General features: G+C 37.8%; 1 protein-coding gene and 1 pseudogene across 1 annotated transcript in view; one reads left to right on the forward strand and one right to left on the reverse strand.

The window, feature by feature from the left end:
• Positions 1-27,018, forward strand: part of NIPA1 (NIPA magnesium transporter 1) — a 78,150-nt gene that overhangs the window by 16,069 nt on the left and 35,063 nt on the right. Inside the window, exons 2-3 of the mRNA XM_046009781.1 lie at positions 18,506-18,553; positions 19,561-19,651. Coding sequence (XP_045865737.1) covers positions 18,506-18,553; positions 19,561-19,651 — 139 coding nt within the window. The remainder of the gene's footprint in view (positions 1-18,505; positions 18,554-19,560; positions 19,652-27,018) is intronic.
• Positions 2,286-2,386, reverse strand: LOC123945233 (annotated as a pseudogene).

A 27,018-nucleotide genomic window follows, 5' to 3' on the forward strand; every position in this document is an offset into this window, starting at 1 on the left:
TGATGGGATAGTTATCTAGTTGTATTTGAGGGATGAAGAGAACCTATGGTCCTACTCTGCCACCATCTTCCAACCTTTGTAATTTTTTAAAAAATATCTTCTATGTCTTTGGTCTTTTTGATTTGATTTCTGCCTAAGAAGTCACTGTTTCTTCTCGGGTCATGGTGGCATCCTTCTGTACTTTCCTTTAATATTTTATGGCTTTTACCTTTAGGTCTGTAAACTATCTTGAGTTAACTTTTGTGTATAGGTGAGGCATGATTCAAGGTTCAGTATTTTCCTTACCAATATCCAGTTGATGCAGCACCATTTGTTAAAGAGACTTCCCCATTAAGTTATACTGCTGCTTCACACTATGATTTGACTACATGTGTGGGTCTGTTTCAGAAGTTTGTTCTGTTTCTTTGTATATGTCTATCCTTATGCAAGTGCCACAGTCTTGATTCTATAGTTTTATAGTAAATCTTAAAGTCAAATAGTGTAAGTCCTACAACTTTGTTTCTCTTTTTCAAGACTGTGAAACTATTTCTTTAGGAAAATAAGTTCTACATATTTAATAATTGAAGTACAAAAGGACTTTGAGTACTAAATCCCTGTATAAGTCAGTGAATACTAGTGCTCAAATTGATTTTAATGAATACCCTCATCTAGGTATGTTGGTGTTTGGAAATAAAGTTTCTTTATTCTTAGTACTTTTTACAGAACTCTTTTTACACATTTTTTGAAGTCAAGGTGTAACTTCATTAGTAAAGGACATAGTGATGGACTCTAGTTTCGCTGTTTGTAGCAACTTCTATTTGTTGCTGTAAGACCACATGAATTGAAGCAATTTTTCTGTATTATAATCCAGAAGGTAAATAAACTAGATGGCTATCTGTATTTTTATGCTAGAAAATCATGTCTTAAGGATATTTCTGATGCACTTACACAACTAAATGGAAGGTTTTAGAAGCCACAAGTCCATGGTTGGACAGTGTCCCTGCCAATTGATGTTATCATCCTGACAAGTCTCTTTTGTATTTGCACAACATTTCTTTGTTTTATCCTTCAACTGTTATAAACTGCCATTCAATCCCCAGTTAGCACCCAAGTTTTCCAATGTGAGACAAAAACCCGTACAACTTAGGTATTGGTACCTCTGCAGCCCATACCTAGGAGTGGAGGGTAGAGGACACATAAGTGTAGTCAAACAGACAAACAAAATCCTCAGTGTTCTATAATTCCGTGGCTCTCTGTTCTTGCGGAGTCCAGAGGACTTGAAGTGTCTTGGGCATTAGCTGGAAAGAGGAGTGTGGGTATAGGCTTGAATGAGTGCCTTCTGAGGTTATCAGGTGAGTGACTTTAGGATCTTTAGGTACAGTGATGTTTGAAGATGAAGCTGTAGAGACCAACTGAGTTTAGAACGTAAGAGAAAAATATCTATGGTGGGCTGAAGGGTATTATGGAATGCAAGCACCCAGGAACTCACGGCTGTAGAAGTAGGAAAAACCTGAGGCAGCCAGCTCAGTGAGGAGGCTGTGCACAGGTTGATAGGTAAACAGAGCTATGGACCTCCTTCAAGGCAGAGCACAAGGGAGGCTACTGGTTTGAGGCCTTTGGGGACAACCTGGAGGAGCTTCACATTGGTCTGTAGTAAGGGTTGGTGGGACAGGTAACCAGATAGAAAATATGACTTGGAAGTATTCATAGAAGCAGAAAAATTTTGCCTAATGACTTAAAATGTGAGGTGATCTAAACAGCTTTTAGATTTCAGCAAATACAAGCTCTTCCTGGAGTGTGTGAATGGAAGGACTGAAAGATTTGGACTGTTTGACAAAAGGGTGATCAGAAGCTTGTCATTTCCCCATCCCTTAGTACCTGGTATCCCAGGTGTCTCCCCATTTTAGTAACACATTTTTTTTCAAACCTCCAAGTGTATGTGCTATATGGTGGTCAGTGGTGCTGGGAAATGTAACAATGAAATAGGAGAGCCCATGGTTCCCATTGCATTGGCCACTGGCATCCTTGGACCAGTTTTCACTTCAGGAGGGTCACTCAAACTCCAGCTACTGCTGTGGCAGCAATCCCTGGCTCCATAAGCACTGATGACCAAACTATAACCATTACAATAAAAGCAGTTGGTGTTCCTTTCCCCAAACATTCTGTGTACCCCACTAGGAAAGATTATTTGTGATTCTTGGAATTTAAGACCCTAAAATCTTTTTATATCATATACAGAACTTTAAAAAGTTGTTGAGTACATGATTGTGTACATCTGCCATAAAAATGAACTTCAAAATGTTATAGAATGGTAATACATTTATAATTATTTGAATTAATGAATAAGATATTAAACTGATAAGAACAGATGACACACTTGATCTTAGTCAAAAGGCCAAGAAGTGAAAAATTAATGAATAAGAATATTTACTTATACACAAAAGAGTACTGGGGTAATTATACTAATGTGAAACAAATAGATTTTTAAGACAAAAATTGTTATCAGAAACAAAGGGCATTTTATAACAATGAAATTCATCCATCTATCAGGATGATGTAACGATTATAAATCAATATGTGCCTAACAACAGTCTCAAAAATACATTAAACAAAACATAATAAAGAAATAGAAAATTAAATCATAATAGTTGGAAAAATCAGTACCCTATTTAAAAAATTTATTTAAAAAAATTTTATAGAAAACTAGGCAGAAGATCAACAAGGAATAGAAGACTTGGATGACACTATAAACCAACTGATTTTAGTATTTTAATTATTATAGTTGGATTTATGTATGCCATTTTCTCTGTTGTATTTGTCTCGTACTTTCTGTTTGTATACTCATTTATTATTTTATTTGCATAAAATGAAATTTCCTAATGTTTTATTAATTCCTTTAGTCATTTTTCAGTATATATATTTTTGTTATTGAAGTATTTTATTGAAGATGACATTCAACATTGTATTCGTTTCAGGTGTACAATGTAGTGATTTGATATTGACATATATTACAAAATGATCATGACAAGTCTAGTTACTTCTGTCACCAAACAGTTATTAAAGTATAACTGACTATGTTTCCTGTGCTGTTCTTTATATTCCCATGACTTATTTTATAGCTGGAAGTTTAGACTTCTTAATCCTCTTCACCTGTTTTACCCATCCCCCCACACTTCTGTTCTCTGGCAGTAGTTCTTTTTATGAGTCTGCTTCTGTTTTGTTTTCTTTGTTCATTTGTTTTATTTTCTAGATTCCACATGTAAGTGAGATGACACTATATTTGTCTTTTTTGTCTGACTTCATTCTAGTCTATCCATGGATTCTAGTCTATCCATGTTGTCACAAATGGCAAGATTTCATTCTTATGGCTGAGTAGTATTACACTGTGTGTATATATCTATGTATCTATGTCTGTATCTATCTACATCCCCCCACACCCCACATTTTCATCCATTCATCTGTCAATGGGCACTTCAGTTGCTTCCATAATTTGGCTATGGTAAATAATGCTGCAGTATACATGGGTGTATATAGCTTTTGAAATTCGTATTTTTGTTTTCTTTAGGTAAATACCTAGCAGTGGAGTGATTAAATCACATGGTAGTTCAATTTTTAATTTTTTGAGGAAGCTTCATAGAGTTTTTCCTAGTGGCTACACCAATTTACATTCCCACCAGCAGTGCATGAGGGTTTCCTATATCTGTATCTTTACTGACACTTGTCATTTCTGGTCTTTTTATTAGTAGCTATTCTGACAAATGTGAGATGATATCTCACTGTGGTTTAGATTTGCATTTCCTTGATGACTAGTGGTGTTGAGCATCTTTTCGTGTATCTGTTGGCCATCTGTATGTCTTTGGAGAAATACCTATTTCAGGTCCTCTGTGCATTTTTTAATCAGATGGTTTGGAGTTTTTTGGTGTTGAGTTGTGTGAGTTCTTTATATATATATATTTGGATGTTAATCCCTTATCAGGTATTTCACTTGTAAATATCCCAGTTATCATGGTGCCTCTTTGTTTTGTTGATAGTTTGCTGTACAGAAGATTTTTAGTTTGATATAGTCCCAATAGTTTATTTTTTTCTTTTGTTTCCCTTGCCTGAGGAGATGTATCCAGAAAAATGTTGTGGAGCTTTATGTCCACAAAATTACTGCATATGTTTTCTTTTAGGAATTTTATGATTTCAGGTCTTACATTTAGGCCTTTAACCCATTTTGAGTTAACTTCTGTATATGGTATAAGAAAGTGGTCTAGTTACATTCTTTTACATATAGCTGACCATTTTTCTGAATATCAGTTATTTTCTCCATTATTTTACTCCATTGTATGCTCTTGTCTTCTATGTTATAGATTGACTATGCAAGCATGGGTTTATAACTTGCTCTGTATTCTTTTGATCTGTGTGTGTGTGTGTGTGTGTGTGCACGCGCGCCTGCACACCAGTACTGTACTATTTTGATTGCTATATAGCTTTGTAGTATAGTTTGAAATCAGGGAACATGATACCTCCAGTTTTGCTCTTTCTCAAGAACACTTTGGCTGTTTGGGGGTCTTTTGTGGTTCCATAAAAATTTTAAGATTCTTTGTAATATTTCTGTGAAAAATGCCATTAATATTTTTGGTAGAAATTATATTGAATCTATAGATTGTTTTGAGTATGCACATTTTTTAAAAAGATTTTATTTATTTATTTGACAGACAGAGATCACAAGTAGGCAGAGAGGCAGGCAGAGAGACAAGAGGAAGCAGGCTCCCCGCTGAGCAGAGAGCCTGATGTGGGGCTCCATCCCAGGATCTTGGGATCATGACCTGAGCCGAAGGCAGAGGCTTTAACCCACTGAGCCACCCAGGCACCCGATTATGCACATTTTAACTATAAATTATTCCAGTCCATGAGCAGGGTATATCTTCTATTTGTATGTGTCATCTTTAATATCTTTCAGCAGTGTCATAGTTTTCAGCAGTGTCTTATAGTTTTCTTTCACTTCCTTGGTTAAATTTATTCTTAGATATTTTATTCTTTATGATGCAGCTGTAAAAGGGATTATTTCCTTAATTCCTCTTTCTGCTCTTTCATTATTAGTGTATAGAAACACAACAGAGGAGTTAAGATGGCAGAGGAGTAGGGGACTTTAAGTTTGTCTCATCCCTCAAATACAAACAGATAGTTACCAGATATTTCTGAACAACCAAGAAATCAGTTAGAGATCTGAGAAAACATATGCTGCAAGTCTGCAGAAATAAGTCTACAAGTCTACAAGTAGAAAAGCAACCACTGTTTGGAAGGTAAGAGGTGCGGAGACTTGAATCCAGTGTGTATGTGTGATAGCTTAGGATATGTCAGTGGGGAGGAAGCCTGTTTAAGGAGGCTCTACAAAGTATTGTAAACAGCAGAGTGCAAAGTTGGAACTTTTAGAAGTGTGCTATACTGGGGTACGTGCCTGGCTTAAAGGTGTTTAGGTGGTAAGTGGGGTGGAATCCCAGGTATGATGTTGTGACCTTAGGATCCTGGGGGTTTCAAAAAGAACAGGTGGTGCCTGAATTTGACAGAGTTCCCAGGCATAGGAGCTTAGAAACTGGCTGAGAACAGTGTGTCTATGCGCTGACTTTATGCTCTGTGTTGACATAAACTGCAAACTGCTATGCAGTCATAGGACCATTTTCTGGGAGTGGTCCAGCAAAGGGCAGAAGTGTAGAGGGGACCTCCTCCCTCCCCCGGGAGGAAAGGTGAGGTCCGTGCTGTGGGAATCCCTAAAATTTGGAGTTTTGAAACTCAATGACATGTCTGAGATAAAAACGCTGGATCACAGGCTGGATAAGCACAGAGTTCTGATGGTAACAGCGGAGACAGAGTGATTGATTGTTTTTCTCTGAGAGCCCACTGAAGAGTGGTGGGGAGGGCGTGTGTGTGTGTGTGTGTGAATTTTCATCTCTGGCCCTAGAGAGAGGGCACAACTGTGTTCATCCATCCTTTCAGTGTTGAAAGCCTTCAGGGAGCAAAACAGTGCCACCTAGTAGAGTCTGAAGCTGCTTACAACAAGCCCTGCCTCCTTATACCCTGGAAAAACATTTTTACTCAGGCAGGTCTTTTTCAAGTGCAGCAGACCCATCCCCCAGAAAACCAGCTCAAACAACTTGTTCTTGCCGATTTTACTGATCATAGAGTGCTGCAAACCTTCAGCTCTTGAGGGAAACAGTATATAGCATTCTTTGTGTTTTTATTCTTTATTCTTTTATTTTCTTACTTTCTCAATTCTTCTTTTACTCTTTTTAATTTTAATTTTTATATATACTTTACATATTTTTAAATTTTTTGTTTCATCGTAATGTATATGTTTTTCTTATTTTAGGATCTAGTTTCTTTTAACAAGCAGACCAAAACACATCTAGGAGCTAGGTTTTTTTGGTTATTGTTGTTATTGTTTTCTTTTTCTCTCTTCTTTTCTTTTCTGGAAAAATTGAGGAGGTGGGGAAGCTTACCCCCCAAAACAGGAGGTAGTACACACTAGCAGGGACTTAATCAATATGGATGTAAGTAAGATGTCTGAACTAGAATTTAGTTATTTTTATTTTTTAAAATTTTTAAAAAAGATTTTATTTATTTGATAGAGATCAAGGTAGATGGAGGGGCAGGCAGAGAGAGAGGAGGAAGCAGGATCCCTGCTGAGCAGAGAGCCTGATATGGGGCTTGATCCCAGGACCCTGGGATCATGACCTGAGCTGAAGGCAGAGGCTTTAACCCACTGAGCCACCCAGGCACCCCAAGAATTTATTTATTTATTTTATTTATTTTTTTTTTAAAGATTTTTTATTTATTTAATTGACAGAGAGAGATCACAAGCAGACAGAGAGGCAGGCAGAGAGAGAGGGAAGCAGGCTCGCTGCTGAGCAGAGAGCCCGATGCGGGACTCGATCCCAGGACTCTGAGATCATGACCTGAGCCGAAGGCAGCAGCTTAACCCACTGAGCCACCCAGGTGCCCCTAGAATTTATTTATTTTTAAAGATTTTATTTGTCTGACAGAGAGAGAAAGAGAGAGCACAAGCAGGGGGAGTGAGAAAGGGAGAAGTAGGGGGAGCCCAGTGCGGGACTTGATCCCAGGACTCTGGGATTATGACCTGAGCTGAAAGCAGACACTTAACTGACTGAGCCACCTGGCACCCCTCTGAACTAGAATTTAAAACCATGATTATAAAGATACTAGCTGGGCTTGAAAAACACATAGAGGACCTAGAAAATCCCTTACTGTAGATGTAAAAGAACTAAAATCTGGCCAGGCCGAAATTAAAAATGCTGTTTCATAGAGGCAATGCCCCCAAGTGGAGGACATAAAAATGAGGATGAATGGATCAGTGGAGCCAGTCAGTGATATGGAACATAAAATGATGGAAAACAATGAAGTTGAAAAGAAGAGGGAAATAAAACTATTAGATCACGAAGGTAGACTTAGGGAACTAAGTGATTCCGTAAAGCAAGATAATATCCATATTATAGGAGTCTTAGAAGATGAAGAGTGGAAAAAAGGGGTGGAAAGTTTTTTTGAACAAATTATAGCTGAGAACTTCCCTGATCTGGGGAAGGAAACAGGCATTCAAGTCCAGGAAGCACAGAGAACCCCCCTCAAAATCAATAATAATAGATCAACACCTCGATGTATAATAGTAAAGCTTGCAAATTTCAAAGACAAAGAGAAAATCCTGAAAGCAGCTTAAGACAGCAGGTCCTTAACCTAAATGTTAGACACATAAGTCTGGCAGCAGACCTATCCATGGAGACTTGGCAGGCCACAAAGGACAGGCATAATATATTCAAAGTGTAAATGGGAAAAATATGCAGCCAAAAGTACATCATCCAGCAAAGCTGTCTTCAGAATAGAGAGAGAGAGAGTTTCCAGGGCAGACAGAAACTAAAGGAAATTATGAACAATAAACCAGCCCTGCAAGAAATATTAAAGGGTATCCTTTGAGCAAAGAGAGAACCCAAAAGTAACATGGACTAGAAAGGAAGAGAAATAATCTACAGAAACAGTGACTTCACAGGTAATACAATAGCACTAAATTAATCTTTCAGTAATTACTCTGAATGTAAATGGACTAAATATATTAATCAAAAGACACCGTGTATCAGAATGTATTAAAAAAAACAAGATCAATTGATATGCTATCTACAAGAGACTATTTTTAGACCCAGAGATACCTCTAGATTGAAAGTGAGGGGGTGGAGAACCATTTATCATGCTAATGGACATCAAAAGAAAACTGGAGTAGCAATCCTTATATAAGACAAACTAGATTTTAAGCCAGAGACAATAATAAGACATGAAGAAGGACACTATATTTAAGAAAGGGGCTTATCCAATAAGAAGATCTAACAATTTAAATATTTATGCCCCTAACTTGGAAGAAGTCAAATACACAAACCAATTAATAACACACTTAAAGAAACTCACTGAAGAAATACAATAATAGTAGGAGACTTTAACACCCCACTCAGCAATGAACAGATCATCTAAGCAGATCAACAGAGAAATGAAGGCTTTGAATGACATGCTGGACCAGATGGACTCCACGGATATATTCAGAGCATTTCATCCTAAAGCAGAATACACAGGCTTCTCGAATGCATATGGAACGTTCTCTAGAATTGATCACATACTGGTCACAAATCAGATCTCAACCAGTACAAAAACATTGAGATCATACCATGCATATTTTAAGACCACAATGCTATGAAACTTGAAGCCAACCATAAGAAGATATTTGGGAGGACCCCAAATATTTGGTGTTTAAAGAACATTCTACTGAGGAATGAATGGGTCAGCCAGGAAATTAAAGAATTAAAAAAGTACATGGAAACAAATGAAAATGAAAACATGACAGTTCAAAATCTTTGGGATGCACCAAAAGCAGTCCTAAGAGGGAAGTATATAGCAATATAGGCTTTCCTCAAGAAGCAAGAAAAGTCTCAAATATATAACCTGACCTTATATGGCAAATAAAGCCTAAATCCAACAGGAGAAGGGAAATAATAAAGATAAGAGCAGAAATCAGTGATACAGAAATTAAAGTCTCCAGGAGAACAGATCAACAAAACTAGGAGCTAGTTCTTTGAATGATTTAGTAAGATTGATAAACTACTAGCCAGACTTATCAAAAAGAAAACAGAAAGGGCCCAAATAAATAAAATCATAAATGAAAGAGGAGAGATCACAACCAACACCAAAGAAATACAAACAATTAAGAGTATTATGAGCAATTATATGCCAACATTAGGCAATCTGGAAGAAATGGATGCATTCCTAGAAACATATGAACTACCAAAACGGAAACCGAAAGAAATAGAAAACCTGAACAGGCCCATAACCAGCAAAGAAATTGAAGCAGTAATCAAAAATCTAACAAACAGGAGTCCAGTGCCAGATGGCTTCCTAGGATTATCCTACCAAATATTTAATGAGGAGGTAATACCTATTTTCTGAAACTGTTCCAAAAAATAGAAATGGAAGGAAAACTTCAAACTTATTCTATGAGGCCAGCTTTACCTTGATCCCCAAACTAGGCAAAGATCCCACTAAAAAAGAGAATTACAGACCAATATCCCTGGTGAACATGGATCCAAAAATTTTCACCAAGATACTAGCTAATAGGATCCAGTAGTACATTAAAAGGATTATTTACCATGATCCATAGGATTTATTCTTGGGCTGCGTGGTAGTTCAAACCCAGAAATCATTTAATGTGATACTCCACATTAATAAAAGAAAGGGTAAGGACTGTATGATCCTCTCAGTAGATGCAGAAAAAGTATATGACAAAATACAGCATTCTTTATTGATAAAAATCATCCCCCATATAGAGATAGTGGGAACATACCTCAATATCATAAAAGCCATGGCAAAAGACTCACAGAGAGTATCATCCTCGATGGGGAAAAATTGAGAACTTTTCCCCTAAATTCAGGAACATGACAAGAATGTCCACTCTCACCACTGTTCAACATAGTACTGGATGTTCTACCTCAGCAATCAGAGAAGAAAAGAAATTAAAAGGCACCTGAATTGGCAAAGAAGTCAAACTTTTACTCTTCACAGATGACATGATACTCTTTGTAGAAAACCCAAAAGACTCTACCCCAAAATTGCTAGAACTGATATAGGAATTTAACAAAGTCACAGGGTATAAAATCAATGCACAGAAATTAGTTCCATTTCAATACACTAACAATGAGACAGAAGAAAGAGAAATCTAGGAATTAGTCCAATTGTACCAAAAACTGGAAGATACCTAGGAATAAACCTAGCCAAAGAGGTAAAAGATCTGTACTCTGAAAACTATAGAATGCATATGAAAGAAATTGAGGAAGATACAAAGAAATGGAAATCATTCCATGCTCATGGATTAGAAGAACCAATATTATTAAAATGTTTATGCTATCCAAAAGCAATCTATACATTCAGTGTAATCCTTATCAAAACACCATCAGCGTTTTTCACAGAACTGGAACAAATAATCCTTAAATTTGTGTGGAATCAGGATTTAAAAACAACAACAACAACAACAACAACAAACAAACCCGGAAGCTAAGAATGTTGAAAAAGACCACCAAATCTGGAGGCATTTCCAGACTTTAAGCTGTATTACAAAGCTGTAGTTGTAAAAACATAATGGTTCTGGCACAAAAACAGACCTATAGATCAGTGGAACAGAGTAGAAAACCCAGAAATGGGCCTTCAACTCTTATGGTTAACTAATCTTCAAGAAAGCCGGAAAGAATATCCAATGGAAAAAAAAAAAAAAGTCTCTTTAACAATGGTGTTGGGAAAATTGGACAATCACAGCAGATGAAACTGGACCACTCTCTTAACACCATACACAAAAATAAATTCAAAATAGATGAAAGACGTAAACGTGAGACAAGCATCCTTTAAAATACTTTAAAACACAAACAGTAACCTCTTTGACCTTAGCCACTGCAACATCTTGCTACATACATCTTCAAAGGCAAGGGAAACAAAAGCAAAAATGAACTATTGGGACTCCCTCAAGACAAAAATCTTTTGCACAGCAAAGGAAACAGTCGACAAAACTAAAAGGCAGCCTACAAAATGGGAGAAGATATTTGCAAGTGTCTTATCAGATAAAGGACTAGTATTCAAAATCTATAACTTATTAACCTCAACACCCAAAAGACCCAGAAAATCCTTCCAGAAATGGGCAGACAACATGAAAACACATTTCTCCATACAAAGACATACAAACATGACATGAAAACACATTTCTCCATACAGAAGACATAACAAATGGTCAACAGACACATGAAAAATGCTCAACATCACTCAGCATCAGGGAAATACAGATGAAAATTCCAGTGAGATACCATGTCATGCCAGTCCTGGGTAAAATTAACTCGGGAAACAACAGATGCTGGTGAGGATATGAAGAAAGGGGAACCCTCTTACACTGTTGGTGGGAATGCAAACGGATACAGCCACTCCGGAAAACAGTATGGAGGTTCCTCAAAAAGTTAAAAATAGAGGTACCCTAGGACTCAACAATTGCACTACTAGGTATTTATTCAGAAGTTACAGTGATTCAGTGGGGCATATGCACCCCAGTGTTTATAGCAGTAATATCCACAATAGGCAAACTGTGGAAAGAGCTCAGATGTCACACGCACACACACACACACACACGCGCGCGCGCGTGCGCACACACAATGGAATGTTAATCCATCATCAAAAAGAATGAAATCCTGCCATTTGCAGTGAGGTGGATGGAACTAGAGGATAGTATGCTAAGCAGACTAAGTCAGAGAAAGACAAATATGATGATTTCATCATGTGAAATTTAAGGAACACAACAAATGAACATGGGAAGGAATGAAAAATAAAATAAGACAAAATCAGAGATAGAGACAAACCATAGGAAAGTCCCAACTGTAGGAAATGAACTGAGGATTGCTGGTGGAGAGGTAGGTGGAGGGATGGAGTAACTGGGTGATGGGCATTAAGGAGGGCAGTTGGTGTAATGAGCACTGGGTGTTATATGCAACTGATGAATTACTAAATTCTATCTCTGAATGTAATAATACACTTATGTTAATTTAAATTTAAATAAAAAATTATTAAAGAGCTTACGAAGAAAAGCAAATACAGATTTATAGAGTTCTGTATGTTAACCTGCTTATTTACCATTCCTTGTTTTCTTTATTTTTATGGCATTCAGGGTATCAGTTACCATGTTCTTAACTCTTATCATGTTCACTTACTTTATGTGAGCCATAAAACTGCTCACTCCTACATCCTTTGTGTTGTTATTGTTAAGTATATTACAATTTTATGTTATAGATCCAACAACACATTTATATGCATATTTACCCCATAGTTTTTCAAATCAGATAAGCTGAGAAAGGAGAACAAATTTGTGTTTTGTAATTAAACATTTTAAATTTAAGTTTTAGTTAAAATTTGCTGAGATATCTGTTGTTAATCTTACTTAGATTGTCTTGCATATTATCAGTCATTTTTCTATTCTTTTAAAATTCTCTCTTCATCTTTGAGCGCTTTTATTAACATATGACGTGTGTGGAGCTCTTTAGAGCTTGTTTAGCTTTTTGGATTTTCATCACATTTGGTAAATTTCAGCCCTTTTTTTTTTCTTGAAAATTTTTTTCTATTACTCTTTTCTTTCTGTCTAGTAGTAACATTATGAGTCTGCTGATTTGTGTGATGGTGTCACATTTCTCTAAGGTTCTGTTCATTTTTCTTTATTCTTTTTTCCTTTTTCTTTAGAACGTATGATCTTTATCAATCTATCTTCAAATATACTGACCCTTTCTTCTGCCAGAAATATTGAAATGTGGTATTGATTTCTTTTTTCATTCTAGTTATACTTTTCAACTCCAGAATTTCAGTTTGGGTTTTTTAAAAAAATCGCTTCTATTTCTTTATTAATAGTCTCTATTTGATAGGTTGTTCCTTTACTTCTTTAAGCATACTTTCGTTAGTTATTTGATCATATAACGTTTTTATTTTAATTCCAGTTTGAATATATTTTTAATGGATGGTTTGAAGTTTTTGTTAAGTCTAATGTCTAGGCCTTCTTATAGGCAGTTTTTGTTGCCTGCACTTTTTCTATTTGTTTAGTATATGTGATATAGGTCACATTTTTCTGGCTTTTTCGCATGTCTTGGTTTTGGGGGTCTTTCAGGGACTTTTTTTGGTTCTTATTTTTATTATTACATGTCCTCTCCCAGCACTTTTTTTCTCTCAACTTTTACACCTAATACAATGGAAGCCAACATCATTCAAGCAGTTAATTATAGTTTATCTTGTATTCTTCGCTTCTGTTTCATGTGTAACAAAAGGAACAAGAGTATTTTATCTATAATCATGACATCAGTAAACAATAGCTTTCACATAAGTATAAAGTGTTCCTCATTCCCAACATGCAGAATAAGCAGAAAAACTTGCCTTGTTTCTTCCTGATACTACTTAACCCCTGAAGAGACCTATAAGGAAAAAGATGAAGACAGATTGTGAATAACACAAAGACACAGAATCTCTGCAGAATGGTCCTTTCACCCATCTTCTTGGTATATTTGAACACCAAAAAGAAATTTTGAAAGACACAGTTTTCACATCAAGAAGCACAGCCTGCAGTGATTTGTTTGGCCAGCAACTGCTCCTCCTGAAGTTAAATAGCATCTAGGTTATAGGAGACCCAATGATACAGGGTTCAAGGACCACTAGATGTCAATAGTATCAGTGTAAGGTGAACTGCAGATATTATGAAGGCTCCAGGCACTCCTACCATGGGCATTCTGATTTATGACTCAGAATGTTGGAAGCTCTTAAATCAGTTCCTACCTTAAGATGATAGGGGAGTCATGGGGCTTAACATTTTCAGGCCTCTGTTCCTCCAGCTATTTTTTTGTTGGGGCAAAATATATATATTTTATGCATGCCATAACATTTACTATTTTAACCACTTTTGACTGTATAATTCAGTAGTGTTAAATATATTTATGTTGTACAAAAGATCATCAGTATCTATTTCTCGAACTTTTTCATAATCCCTTTATGAAACACTGTACTCATTTAACAGTAACTCCCATTCCCACTCCCAACCCCTGGTAACCACTGTTTGTCATTCTATCTCTATGAATGTGATTACTCTAAGTACAATACGTAAGTACACTCATAAAATATTTGCCATTTTTTGACTGGTTTATTTCACTTAGCATTATTGTCTCCCAGGTTCATCTATGTTCAGGTATATATCAGAGTTTCATTCCTTTTTAAGGCTGAATAACAGCCCTTCTTATGCTGCTGCTTACTGCTCTTTCATGTATAACAAAAAGAACCATGTCCCTTTTATTTTGTCTATCCATTTGTTTGTCCATTCACCTGTTGAAGGACACTTGGGTTGTTTCCACCTTTTGTCTGTTGTGATTAAAGCTGGTATGAACATGGTTTACAAATAAATATATCCTCAAGTATCTGCTTTCAGTTCTTTTGGATATATACCCAGAAGTGGAATTGCTGGACCTTATGGTGATCCTATATGTAACTCTTTGAGGAACTGCTGTTCTGTTTACCACTGTGGCTACACCATTTTCCATTCTTACCATCAGTGCACAAGGTTTCCAGTTTCTCCATATTCTCACCAACACTTGTTTGATTTTCAGTAGTCCCTGTAATGAGTGTAAATTTGATTTTTGTGTTTCCCTAATGATTAGTAATGTTGAGCATCTATTCATGTGCTTATTAGCCATTTGTGTATCTTTTTTGGAGAAGTGTCTATTCACATCTTTTGGCTATTTTTGAATTGGGTTGTTTGTTTTGTTGTTGTCTGATGAATTTTGTTGCTACCTGGGCATTTTAGGTAATATGCGGTATCAACTCTGGAATCTGATTCCCTTTCCTCTCTCTGTGGATTGTTGTTTGCTTGTTTGTTTGTTTAGTGGCCTGGGTGGAGTATTTTGGTAGTCCTTTCCCCTGCAGTGTGAAGCCTGTAATGGCACACCTCAAAGGTTACAGTCTTGGCTATGTACATCTTTATTTGGGATGACTAGCTGGGCTATCTTTGACTATTTCTCTCCCCCGTTTTTCTCTTATCTGTCTCATTGGGTATTATCCAACTGTTAGGCTCTACTAATTTCTGGATGATTAGTCTGTTACTTTGACAATGTTCTGGTGTATAAATTGCCTTACAGTCTTGTCCAGTTGACTCCAGGCTGGTATATTCATTGAGATTAGTTATTGGGAGTGGTTGATAACATCTGATCTTGCTTGCCTCTCCAGGTATGAGATCTGTACTCTACTTTCAAGCTTGGAACAGGATGATCAGGGCCTGTCCTAGCAGGGGTAAAGCCTCCGGGTAGGGATTGAGTTGGGGAAAGAAGCCCCCAAATTCTTGGATGCACTAACCAGATATTTAGCCTCTTCAGTATGGGGAAGGGGATGAGAAATGCTGAAGGACTGTTCTTCCTGGTGATGGAGAACTAAGAGGAGAGGGGACCCTATTTTCTTTGTCACCATTCTGGAGTACAGCTTCTATGAAACTGAATTGCAGTGGGGGAGAGAAGGAGTGGGTTGTAGCTAATGTGCTAAGGACTTACAGTGTTCTCACTGAGATATAATAGATTTTTCTTGAGTACATGTTTCTTCATTTGCTATATACTCTTAGAACAATTTCAGAGCCTTGAAAAATATTTTTAATATTTTATTCTCCAGTTGTTGTTTCACTGGGCAACTCGTCCATGGGGCTGTTCACACCAGCATTCTGGAAGTAAACTTTATGAACTTGCATCCTTCAGCTTTTTTTTCCCTCTTATTATTATGTTCACTTAGCCACCGAGTCAGCCCTGCAAGAAATTTAATGAACTTGCATCCTTAAAATTCAGCATGCAGGGGCACCTGGCTAGCTCAGTTGATAGAGCATGTGACTCTTGATCTCAGGGTCATGAATTCAAGCCTCACATTGGATGTAGAGCCTACTTAAAATAAAAATAAAACAAAATTTTAAAAATTCAGCATGCATTTTTGGGATACTGGGACATTCTCTTAAATAGACACAGTGTAATTAGCACATTCAGGAAATTCAACATGGATTCTGTACTAATAGCTGATAACTGTTCTACAGTACTTACTGGGAGGTGGCTTTCTTAGGCTCAGCTCTACTTTCCTACTTATAGGACAACGTGGTCCACATTTACCTCAGACACACTCTGAGGGACACAGGAGAGGAGCCATAGCCAGTGTCATGCCCTTTCCTGCTGGAGGTTGGCAGCAGAGGCAGACTATGTCTCAGGCTTGGAGGCAGAGCTGCAGGAGGCATTGCTACAACAGCCCTGCCTTATGAACCCTGTTAAAGTCACAGAGGCAGAACTCCCAAGCCTGACAAGATATGCCTGTTCCCAGAGACATTGCTCTCTGGGGAGTCCAAGTAATAGGATCTCTTCCAGATGTTCACCACACTCCCAGTCATTTGTCCATCAAAAGTCACTTCTAGGTGCTGTCTTCTGGCCACGTAGCTATCAGGTTCCTAGCCAGAAAGTGAACCTAGAGTCACGTTCTCATGCAGAAAGAGAAGGAGTTTGGGAAGTCTTTTATTTACAACAGTCCCTATTCATATTTTGCCAATTGCCCCAATACTGTCCTTTATAGTACCTTTTTTTAGCATCTTTGTGTTGAGTCACCATGTCTTCTTTGTTTTCTTTTGTCTGCAAGAGTCTTTTAGCCTTTCTTTGTCTTTAGGACCTTGCCTTTTTTGAAGAGGGGAAGCCAGCAAATTTAATAATAGTTTTATGATTAGATTCAAGTGATGCATTTTGGCAGGAATACCAAAGATGTGATGTTGTATCCTTCTCAATGCATCCTTTCAGGAGGCATGTGATGTTGGTTTGTCCCATTGCTGATGATGTCTACTTTGACTGCTTGGTTAAGGTGATGTCTATCAGGTTCTACAGAGTACTGTAAAGATAAGTTTTTCTCTTCATAATTAATGAGAAACTGGTAGAGGTAATTAATGGAGACTATGTGGCAATCCTACATTCTTCCTCAACAAACTTTTATCCACTTGCTTTCATTTCCATTGATGATTCTTGCCTAAATTGGCTTTTATTGTGATGTTGCCAAATGGTGATATTCTAACTCACCATTCTTCCTACTCTGTCATTACGTATTGGCCCAATTTTATTTTTTTCAAGTACTTATTGTAATATCTGTAGCTCTGTTCCTCCATGAAGCAGGCTGAATTCCTGTGTTCATTATACGAAATTACTATGAATTAAAATGTCTGATTAGATTTATTTTATTTTTTTAAAATAATTTCTCTACAAAAGTAACTACAGAGTTACTTTTTTTATTTGAGTGTAGTTGACACAGAATGTTACATTAGTTTCAGGTGTATAGCTTAGTGATTTGATAAGTTTATACATTATGCTATGTACATCATAAGTATAGCTACCATCTGTCCCAATTACATTACCGTTATAATATCATCAACTACTGAATGGGAGAACATATTTGCAAATGATATATCTCATAAGGGTTAATATCCAAAGTATATCAAAAACTTAAAAAACTCAATACCAAAAAACCCCAAACAATATGGTTGAAAAATGGGTTGAGGACCTAAGTAGACATTTTTCAAAAGAAGACATACTGGTGGCCAACAGACACATGGAAAGAGTCTCAGCATCACTCATCATCAAGGAAATACAAATCAAAACCACAATAAGACATCACCTCACACCTGTTAGAATGGCTAAAATCTAGAATTAGCTATTTTAATCTGAAGTGAAGAAACCTGTCAGATGAGCATTTTGACCTATCTGAAGTAGTATAGCTGTGTGTCTCAAAGGTTGGGAGACTATCTTGCTGTAGGTTCCTGTCATACAGGCAGGAAGAGGGACCCATCTGATGGGGAGGCCCGGGCACCTGCCCATGTTTCTGTCTGACTATACATGGGGGTACATGAGGGTAACCTAAGAGAATATGGTTGACTGTGTAATGTCATATCTATGTAATGCCAAATCACTGAGTGAGTAAAAAGTCTGCTGCCCATATGGTTGAAAAAAGAGACATATCATAAAAGTTCTACTTTATGAAATTTGAGTAACTTGTTCAGACACTAAGTCATTGAATCCTATGCTCATAATTATCATAGAAATGGGTTGCTGTAATGTATGAAAGAACTGGACTTCATATAAAACTTAATGCCAAATAATATTTGTATCTCTGGGTGGCAATATGAGCCAAAAAATATTTTTTTAATGAAGGTTTCACTTGTTGTTTGGGTTAGCTTGTTCTTATTGCAAAAAATATCTGTATTTGCCACTTGTAGTGGTTTCTCATGCTGCTATCTATAGACTAAATGATTCTTTAAAGGGTGAATAAGCAGTATGACATTCATTATTCTTCTCAATTTTATTTTCATGTAAAAACTCCTCTTTAAGTATATAGTTTGTAAACCTCTTGCTTTGTACTTTTCTCACATTTTTATCTCACTCTCTCATAGGTACCTCCTATTTAACAGACATTGTATGGTGGGCAGGCACAATTGCAAGTAAGTACCCAGTGTGGTGAAGAGCTTGGTTTGCTTTCTTTCTAAGATCAGTCATTCTTCTGGCAGGACTGGAGGAGGTGGAATGAGTGCAGCTCCATTCTTTGGGCTGAGGACTAGGCTGGGAGGAATTGGAGGGAGGAAATATAGGTTCCTACTGCCTGCAGTTAGCTCTGAATTTAGTCCAGGTCAGACTGCCCTGGGCCCAAAGAAATTGAAACAGCTCCCTCCTAGTCATCTGTAATCATACTATTGATATTTGGTGAAATTATGTTTTGTTAAACATAATTCGTTTTACAAAGGAGAGTTTCTTCACTTAGCCTTAAGTACAGGATCATATGCTATTGTATAAAAGAGGTCATGTGCAGAGGTTATGTAGTATCATATAAAAATAAATAACAAAATTGAAGTTCATATTGAACCCTAAATATATAAAGAAAAATTATATTAGAAAATTCAGAAATATGATGAGGTTTATTTGTAACACATTATCTTTTAGGCAAGCTGTTGTCTAGCAGATGTCTCCTTTCATTGAGGAGCTCATCTTTAAGCTCTGTCTCGGTATAGCTCTGGGTTCAGTCCTGTGCAGGCAGTAGTTTTTCCAGTTGGTGTTCCTGCAGCATGTCACTGTGGCCAGTAGTCTGTACTGTAGTAGATCCCAGACCATTGAAAGGACAGGAAATTCTACATGATTAGTGTTAAAACAAGGATGTGTTAAGGAGGGAGTGGAAATATACTTTGTTGCATCCACTGTCAATCATGGCCATTTAGTTTGGGAATTTCCACAGAGGGCTGAAACTACTTCTGACTGATTGGGTCTGTGATCCATGGGGCCTGCTCTCTCTGCCTTCAGGACCCTTAATTATGCAAATGATGCCCCACATTTGCTTCCTCACAAGTAATGAAAAGAAGTAGCCCTTTCAGAACAGAGCCTTGACAAACTAAACTCTGCGATCATTGCTAAAAGAGAGCTGTAATTGCAAGTGGTATCCTTGTGATTCTCTTGACAGTGGCTGTTGGCCAGATTGGAAACTTCTTGGCTTACACTGCAGTCCCCACGGTCCTGGTGACTCCACTGGGTGCTCTTGGAGTGCCGTTTGGGTAAGAACTGGGATCCTGTGTTTTCGTTTTTATTTTTTAAATTTTTAAATTATTTTTAAAATTAATTATATTTTTTCATTGTTCCAAGATTCATTGTTCATGCACCACACCCAGTGCTCCATGCAATACATCTTCTCCTTAATACCCATCACCAGGCTCACCCAGCTCCTTTCTCCTCCCCTTCAAAACCCTCAGTTCGTTTCTCAGAGTCCACAGTCTCTCATGCTTCTCTGTGATCACCCAGACAGCATGGTACTGGCACAAAAACAGACACATAAACCAGTGGAATAGAGTAGAGAGTCTGGGGGCGCCTGGGTGGCTCAGTGGGTTAAGTCTCTGCCTTCGGCTCAGGTCATGATCCCAGGTTCCTGGGATGGAGCCCCACATCAGGCTCTCTGCTCTGCGGGGAGCCTGCTTCCTCCTCTCTCTCTGCCTGCCTCTCTGCCTACTTGTGAGCTCTGTCTGTCAAATAAATAAATAAAATCTTTAAAAAAAAAAAGAGTAGAGAGTCTGGATATGGACCCTCAACTCTATGGTCAAATAATCTTTGACAAAGCAGGAAAAAATACCCAGTGGAAAAAAGACGGTCTCTTCAATAAATGGTGCTGGGAAAATTGGACAGCTTTGTATAGAAAAATGTGTTTTGGTTTTTTATGTGTAGTTTGGGTTTTAAACGAACTTTCCGTTTAAATGTTTCTGTTCAAATAATAAAAGCAAAATTACAACTGAAGGTAGGTTTTCAGTATTCTACTCTATATGGTTTAATTTTAACTTCAAATTTAGTTGTTGTTTTTTTTTTTCTTCAAGATTTTATTTATTTATTTGACAGAGATCACAAGTAGGCAGAGAGGCAGGCAGAGAGAGAGAGAGGAGGAAGCAGGCTCCCTGTCGAGCTGAGAGCCGGATACAGGGCTCGATCCCAGGACCCTGGGATCATGACCGGAGCTGAAGACAGAGGCTTTAAGCCACTGAGCCACCCAGGTGCCCCTCAAATTTAGTTTTTTGAATTAACCATTCTTTTAGAAATTTCAGACCCTAACTTATGAGTGGACATCAGCGGATGTGATTCTGTCATTCTCCTAGTCTTTGCCCTGGAAGACGTCCAAGAGACTAGAGTCTTCCTGGTACCTTGGCAAGTGAGTCTGAGAACTCATTAAGCAAAACTAGTCTCTTGGTGTTTTATTTGTGTGCCTGACATCCCCTACCAGACACTGAACAATTCTCCCACTCACTCCATCCTGGGAAATTATGGAAGTGGGACAAATGACACCTGGACACCAATGGATACAAAATAGAATTTATAACTCCTAACAGTTAACAATAGATGGATCCCCATGCCCAGGGGAAGGGCTTCTGTGTGGTCCAGAGGGAAAGGAGTGAGGTGGAGCTTTGGGTTTTTATTGTAGTTTAAAAGGGAGTGGGGTGAAGGTTCGTACACTCAGGAGGGACTTGGATGGTTTGAAATTTCTGCCATTGCCAAGGGCTGGAGGACACCAGAGTCTGAGCGTGCTTTCTTATAAGGTCACCCAGATGTGGGGCAAAGAGAGTAAAGTAGAACTGGGGACTTGAAGGCTGCCAGCCACTATGCATTGCAAGTAGAGTCCTTGTATTACATTTGGCTTACTTGTTAAAATGATTTTATGAGACATTTATTGAATAGCTCAACACATATCCTCCCATGAACCTATTTATATTCTGTTTTAACTTTGAAGAAATTACTAAGAAACAGATATAATAGAAGAGAAGTAAAATCCTAGTTTCCAACTCATTTATATAGCGATACTCTGCTGGATTCTAGACAGATTCCCAGATCCTTTCAGAGAAGTGTGTATATGATGGATATATTTAAATTATACTTTCGAGTCAATTAGGCTTTAAGATTCTATAGCCTAAAAAGCATAAATATGTTTTATATAGGTTAACCTTTGGAAATGTGTGTTTAGAATGTTTTTCTTATCCAAACAAAAGACTAATATAATATGTAGCTTGATGTCACTTTGTGTTTGGATGGTCCTGAAGAGCTTGGATTGCGTGAGTATTACTCACTTCAGGGATCACTGCTCTAGGTTCTCACAGCCCAGCCTCACTCTTTGATTTGTTCTCCTGAGAAAACGTCAAGCAAATAAATAATCTGACCCTAGGGTCTTTGCACATTGCACATTTAATATGCATATATTAAAATATTTTGCCTAGAGTAGGCAAGAACTATTCTCATGGCTTTGAAAATTAAGTCACCTCACCAGAAATGTTCACTGCTGCAAGTCTTCAGGAGACAGACTAGAAATAGAGAAGAGAAATAGAGAAATAGAATAGACTAGAAATAGACTAGGAAGCCCCAAAATAGGTCCACTTTTCTCTGTAATGATTCATTGTATGACAAAGTAAACATCACAGCACAGTACTTTTTAAAAGAAGTTTAAAAACACTTTATTTGGAAGTAATTTCCAAATTACAGAAAAGTTACAAGATTAAGAATAATCAAAATGGGATGGTTAAATGGGTGGTGGGGATTAAGGAGTGTACATATTGTGATGAGCACTGACCTTATAATGTAAGTGTTGAAACACTATATTGTACCTCTGAAACTAATGTACTATATATTAACTAACTGAAGTTTAAATGAAAACTGAAAAATAAAAAGAATAATCATAACAACACCTGTATACCCTTCACCTATGCATACCTTCTGTTGATATTTTATCTCACTTACTCCATTATTTGCTTTCTCTGTATCAAGGTTTCTCTGCCTCAACACTGTTGACATTAGAGGCCAGATCATTCTTTGTTGTGAGGGCTGATTTGTGCATTGTAGGGTGTTTTGCATCCCTAGACTCCACCAACCAGATGCCAGGAGTAACCTCCCCTAAAATGTGTCCAGACATGGCAAATGTCCTGGGAGGGGACAAATCACCCTCAGCTGAGAACCATAAATGTGGTATTTGCTTTGGTTGTTGTTGTTGTTGTTGTTCCTTTGTTTTTATTCTTTTAGACTACTTCTGTCATGACTCTTCATCCTTAAATAGGTTGATTTGTGTTTCCTAACACTACAAATATTCTTTTAATAACCACAGTACAATAATAAATTTCAATAACTTTAAGATTATAGTACATGTATCTAATCTGCCTTCTGTATTCCAGTTTTGTTAATTGATCCATTATACCCTTATTTTATGCCATTATCCTTTTATACCTTTATTTTTATAATATGCCCGATATGGGGCTCGATCCCAGGACCCAGGGATCATGACCAGAGCTGAAGACAGAGGTCTGAAGCTGAAGACTTTTATACCATTGTTTTTTTTTTTTTTCCTTTGTACTATCATTTTTCCTTCTAGTAAAAGATCCAGTCTAGTATTGGAGCTGCATTTAATTGTCCTGTCTGCAGTCTAAAAGAGAGATTTTTTTTCTTTAAATAAATACTATTGGGAGAACTGGTAAGCAATTTATAGGAACATCAATTTAAATCATAGCACTGTCAAAATATGACCTAAGTGAATTAAGTATTATATACAGAATGGCCATCAAATGTGGAAATAGAGGCAAATACAACCTTGAATGGTTTGTTGATACTATTCCAGTGCATGACTGAAGTGGTGTATTGAAGGATGTTTTCTTGCTCAGTAATGCAGAGTTCAGTGTTCTGTGTAAAGCTGTGGTAAGCCCAATAAATTAATGTGCCCAATTATCTGTTGCATACAGTTGTAGACATTTTCTGTCTCTGATTTTCACTGATTAAGACTACATCTCTAACATAACCCAGAGTATATATTACAGAGGTTTAATCTGTAAAGGAGGAGGAAAAAAAAAAACTTAGCTATGTTTCCATGGTTTATGGCCTACATATAAAATATTTTTACAACTTGAAAAAACGGAAGTCTTTTAGATCTTAAAAGGATAAGAAATTTCTATAGCTTGAAGTAATAACAGTGAAAAGTTTAACTTACTACAGTAAAAAAGTAAAATGGGGAAAAAATTTAAATCAAATATGACAGTAATTAATATGACATAAGGAGTTTCTTAAATTGGTCAGAATAATATGAAACATACCTGAAAGAATAAAGAGTAACAGACAATTCAAGAATAATAGTTACAACTTTCAATACCCTACTTTCAATAATGGATAGAAAAACTAGGCAAAATATCAAGAAGGATATAGAAGACTTGAATGACACTATAAGCCAACCAGACAAAATAGACATCTGTAGAACACTCCACCCAACAAACAGTGGAATTCACATTCTTCCCAAGTGTATATGGAACATTTTCCTGGATAGACCATATACTAGGCCATAAATGAAATCAGAAAGCAAAACCAGTGAAATTTGTGAAATTTACAAATAGTGGAAATTAAATAGCTTATTACTAAATGACCAGTCGGTCAGAAAGAACCTCACAAGGGAAGTTAGAAAACACTTTGAGATGAATAAAAATGGGAGACTGTCGTGGCCGGCGCGACAAATCGACCTGGAAACATGAGGGTAAGAGGATGGTGAAAAGAAGCTAAAGACACAAAGAGATGGGGGCAGGAAGAACACTGAAGAGGATGTCCAACAGTGCCAAGTTTATTAGGGGCATTATGGCCATATATATAGTAGTTTTACAATAAGAGAAGCAATACACCGGTGTCTAGTTAAACAACCACAAATTCCCATAATCAGTTCCCCTAATCAATCTTGTAAATGATCACACACAGACTTCACAACTCCAAAAGGCTGGAGCTAAGACATTGTTTCAATATTGATTCAAGAAGTGACAACAATCTCGAGAGTAATCTACAAGTTTGTGCTGGGACAGCAAGGACCCGTTAAGGATTTACAACCCCGTCGGAATTGTATTCAAAACTAACTGCATGTGGGCAGTCACGTGGGCGAGCGCACAACACATAGCACAGACCCTTTCTCAGTGCAACTCAACTCCATTATCTTCTGTCTTTAATCAGCCAGTTAGACAATAGAGGAGACAAAAGTCAGGGCCTGGTTTGGTTCTCGTCTTGAGCCTTATCATGGCCTCCCACATCTCCCCCTTCCTTTTTAAATAAGTCAAGCATATGAATTTGTGCTTGAGTATTTAGTCGTTGCTGTCCCGCATGAAACGAGGAAACAGCCCAGCCAACAAGCAGAGCAGCAAGTATAACAAAGATTATTACAAAGATCCAAAAGGAATATTTCATTATATTGCCTGGATTAAATCCCTGAAGACCTCCTAAAATTTTTGCCACTACATCAGCAGGATTTTCTAGTTCTAGTTGTGCATGTCCTATATTAGTTATTTCCTTTTGCAATTCAGCAAGATCCAGGCTTACATTATTGTGAAACCATACCCCCTGGAAGTGATGTTTAACTGCATCCCAAGAATAATTGGAGGCTTTAAGGGGAGTAACCTATATATGCTGAAATCCTCCATGGCAAGTCAAAGACAATTGCGTCCTTAGGCAGATAACTGTCCCCCCAAATATTCGACAGCTTCCTCCAGGCCTTCTAATCGACTTAAAATTTTTTCGTCTATGTGCTCTTGGGTGGCCAATGCAAGTGAAATGTTTTTAGCTAGAGAATTAACATGTCTAGCAGTTTGTACAGATTGCGAGAGAGCTACAGCAGAGACGGTAGCAGTAGCAATCAAAGAGACTAATACAGTTATTCCAGCTATCAACAACCCTAAGAAGCGTTTAACCCTGTTGATTTGTTTTTATAACTCTATAGCTAATTGGTACCGTAATTAGCAGACCAGGGATCCTCAACCTCCACTGGCAACGGCACATAAGGAGGTTGCATGACCAGAAAAATCATAACAGGGGAGTCCCCAAAAATTGGAGAAGTAAGAGGTAGACAATTAGTTAGTACTACATCCATCACATTCAATTTGATAGGTAGGAAAACGTCCCTTGGATCCCTCGTAAACCTGTGGATAAACAGTACCAGGGCCCACAATTAGGAGAAAAGGACGAGGGACACAAGCCTTAATGGAAATATCCACCTGAGCAGCTTGCTCAAGATTATGATCCCCTATCCTAACAGAAATCGGGCCCAAAGCTGTCACTAGCTTCCATAGTTCAGAATGGACCATGCTTTTTGTGGTGAAAAGTCCTCCTGGAATAGTCACATTGTGAAACTATAAACAAGGTGTATGAGGTCCTCCTGGACGAAGGCTGCGTCTTCGGAATGAATACTTAGGCTTCTTTGACCAGTCAGTGATAGTGAACCTAGGGATTCTGGGGGGTGTTATAAGCCGTGGCACCTCTTGTATACATTCACTCCATATAGGACCTGAAAGGAGGCAGATGTCGCCTTCGCCTCCGCTGATTTCTGGGATTCAAGGCCAGCATCTCGATGTGTTGTCGTAGGGGGGAGGAGTGGGCACCACCTTTCTGGGAGCCAGCACCTGGTATCCTCATCCTGTGGAAAAATACAAACAAAACCTCGCCCTTTACGGAGTACTGGATCTGGGCCTTTCCATACTCCGGTCAGGGGATCCATCCACCGGGCGTGTGGAAGTGGAGAAAAGTCAGGATGCCAAAATCGCTCGGCAGCTGTCCGGCCTGTATCATCAACATTCAAAAAATTTAAAACATATAAAGTTAAATTTAAATGCATATGTGGGGAGTATTTCACTTTTCCCTGTAGTATCTCCCCTCTTTTAATTTTTTAAGATAGGATTTAAGGGTGCTGTTTGCATGCTCCACAATAGCTTGCCTTGGGAATTATATGGAATGCCTGTGGAGTGTGCTATCTGAAAAATGGCACAGAAAGTTTGAAAAGCTTGGGATGTATACACAGACCCATTATCTGTTTTGACTGCCTTTGGCGTGCCTAGGATGGCAAATGCTGAAAGTAAATGATTTTGAACATCAGTGAAAGATTCTCCAGAGTGTGCTGTAGCATGTATAAATCCAGAAAAAGGTATCAATAGAAACATGGAGGTTGGGTGCCTGGATGGCTTAGTGGTTTAAGCCTCTGCCTTCAGCTCAGGTCATGATCTCAGGGTCCTGGGATAGAGCCCCACATCGGGCTCTCTGCTCTGCAGGGAGCCTGCCTCCCCCCCTCTCTCTGCTTGTCTCTCTGCCTATTTGTGATCTCTGTCTGTCAAATAAATAAAATCTTTAAAAAAAAAAAAAAAGAAACATGGAGGTATTTCAGTTTCCCAAACGGGGGAAAGATAGTTACATCCATTTGCCATAAATGATTAGGCATTAGGCCTCGAGGATTTACAGCGTAAGTTGGCTGAGGATGATAGTAGCAGAAGCGAGGGGAAGTGTCTGAACAGGAATATTCACCATAGTAGGGGTAGTGGAAAGAAATTGTAATAATTTATCCGCTGGCAAGTGATACTTAAGTTGCCCTGGATAATTAGAAAGAGCTATTTGCCAGTTA

The sequence above is a fragment of the Meles meles genome, chromosome 6 (assembly GCF_922984935.1).
Source record: "Meles meles chromosome 6, mMelMel3.1 paternal haplotype, whole genome shotgun sequence".
NCBI classification, from domain to species: domain Eukaryota; kingdom Metazoa; phylum Chordata; class Mammalia; order Carnivora; family Mustelidae; genus Meles; species Meles meles.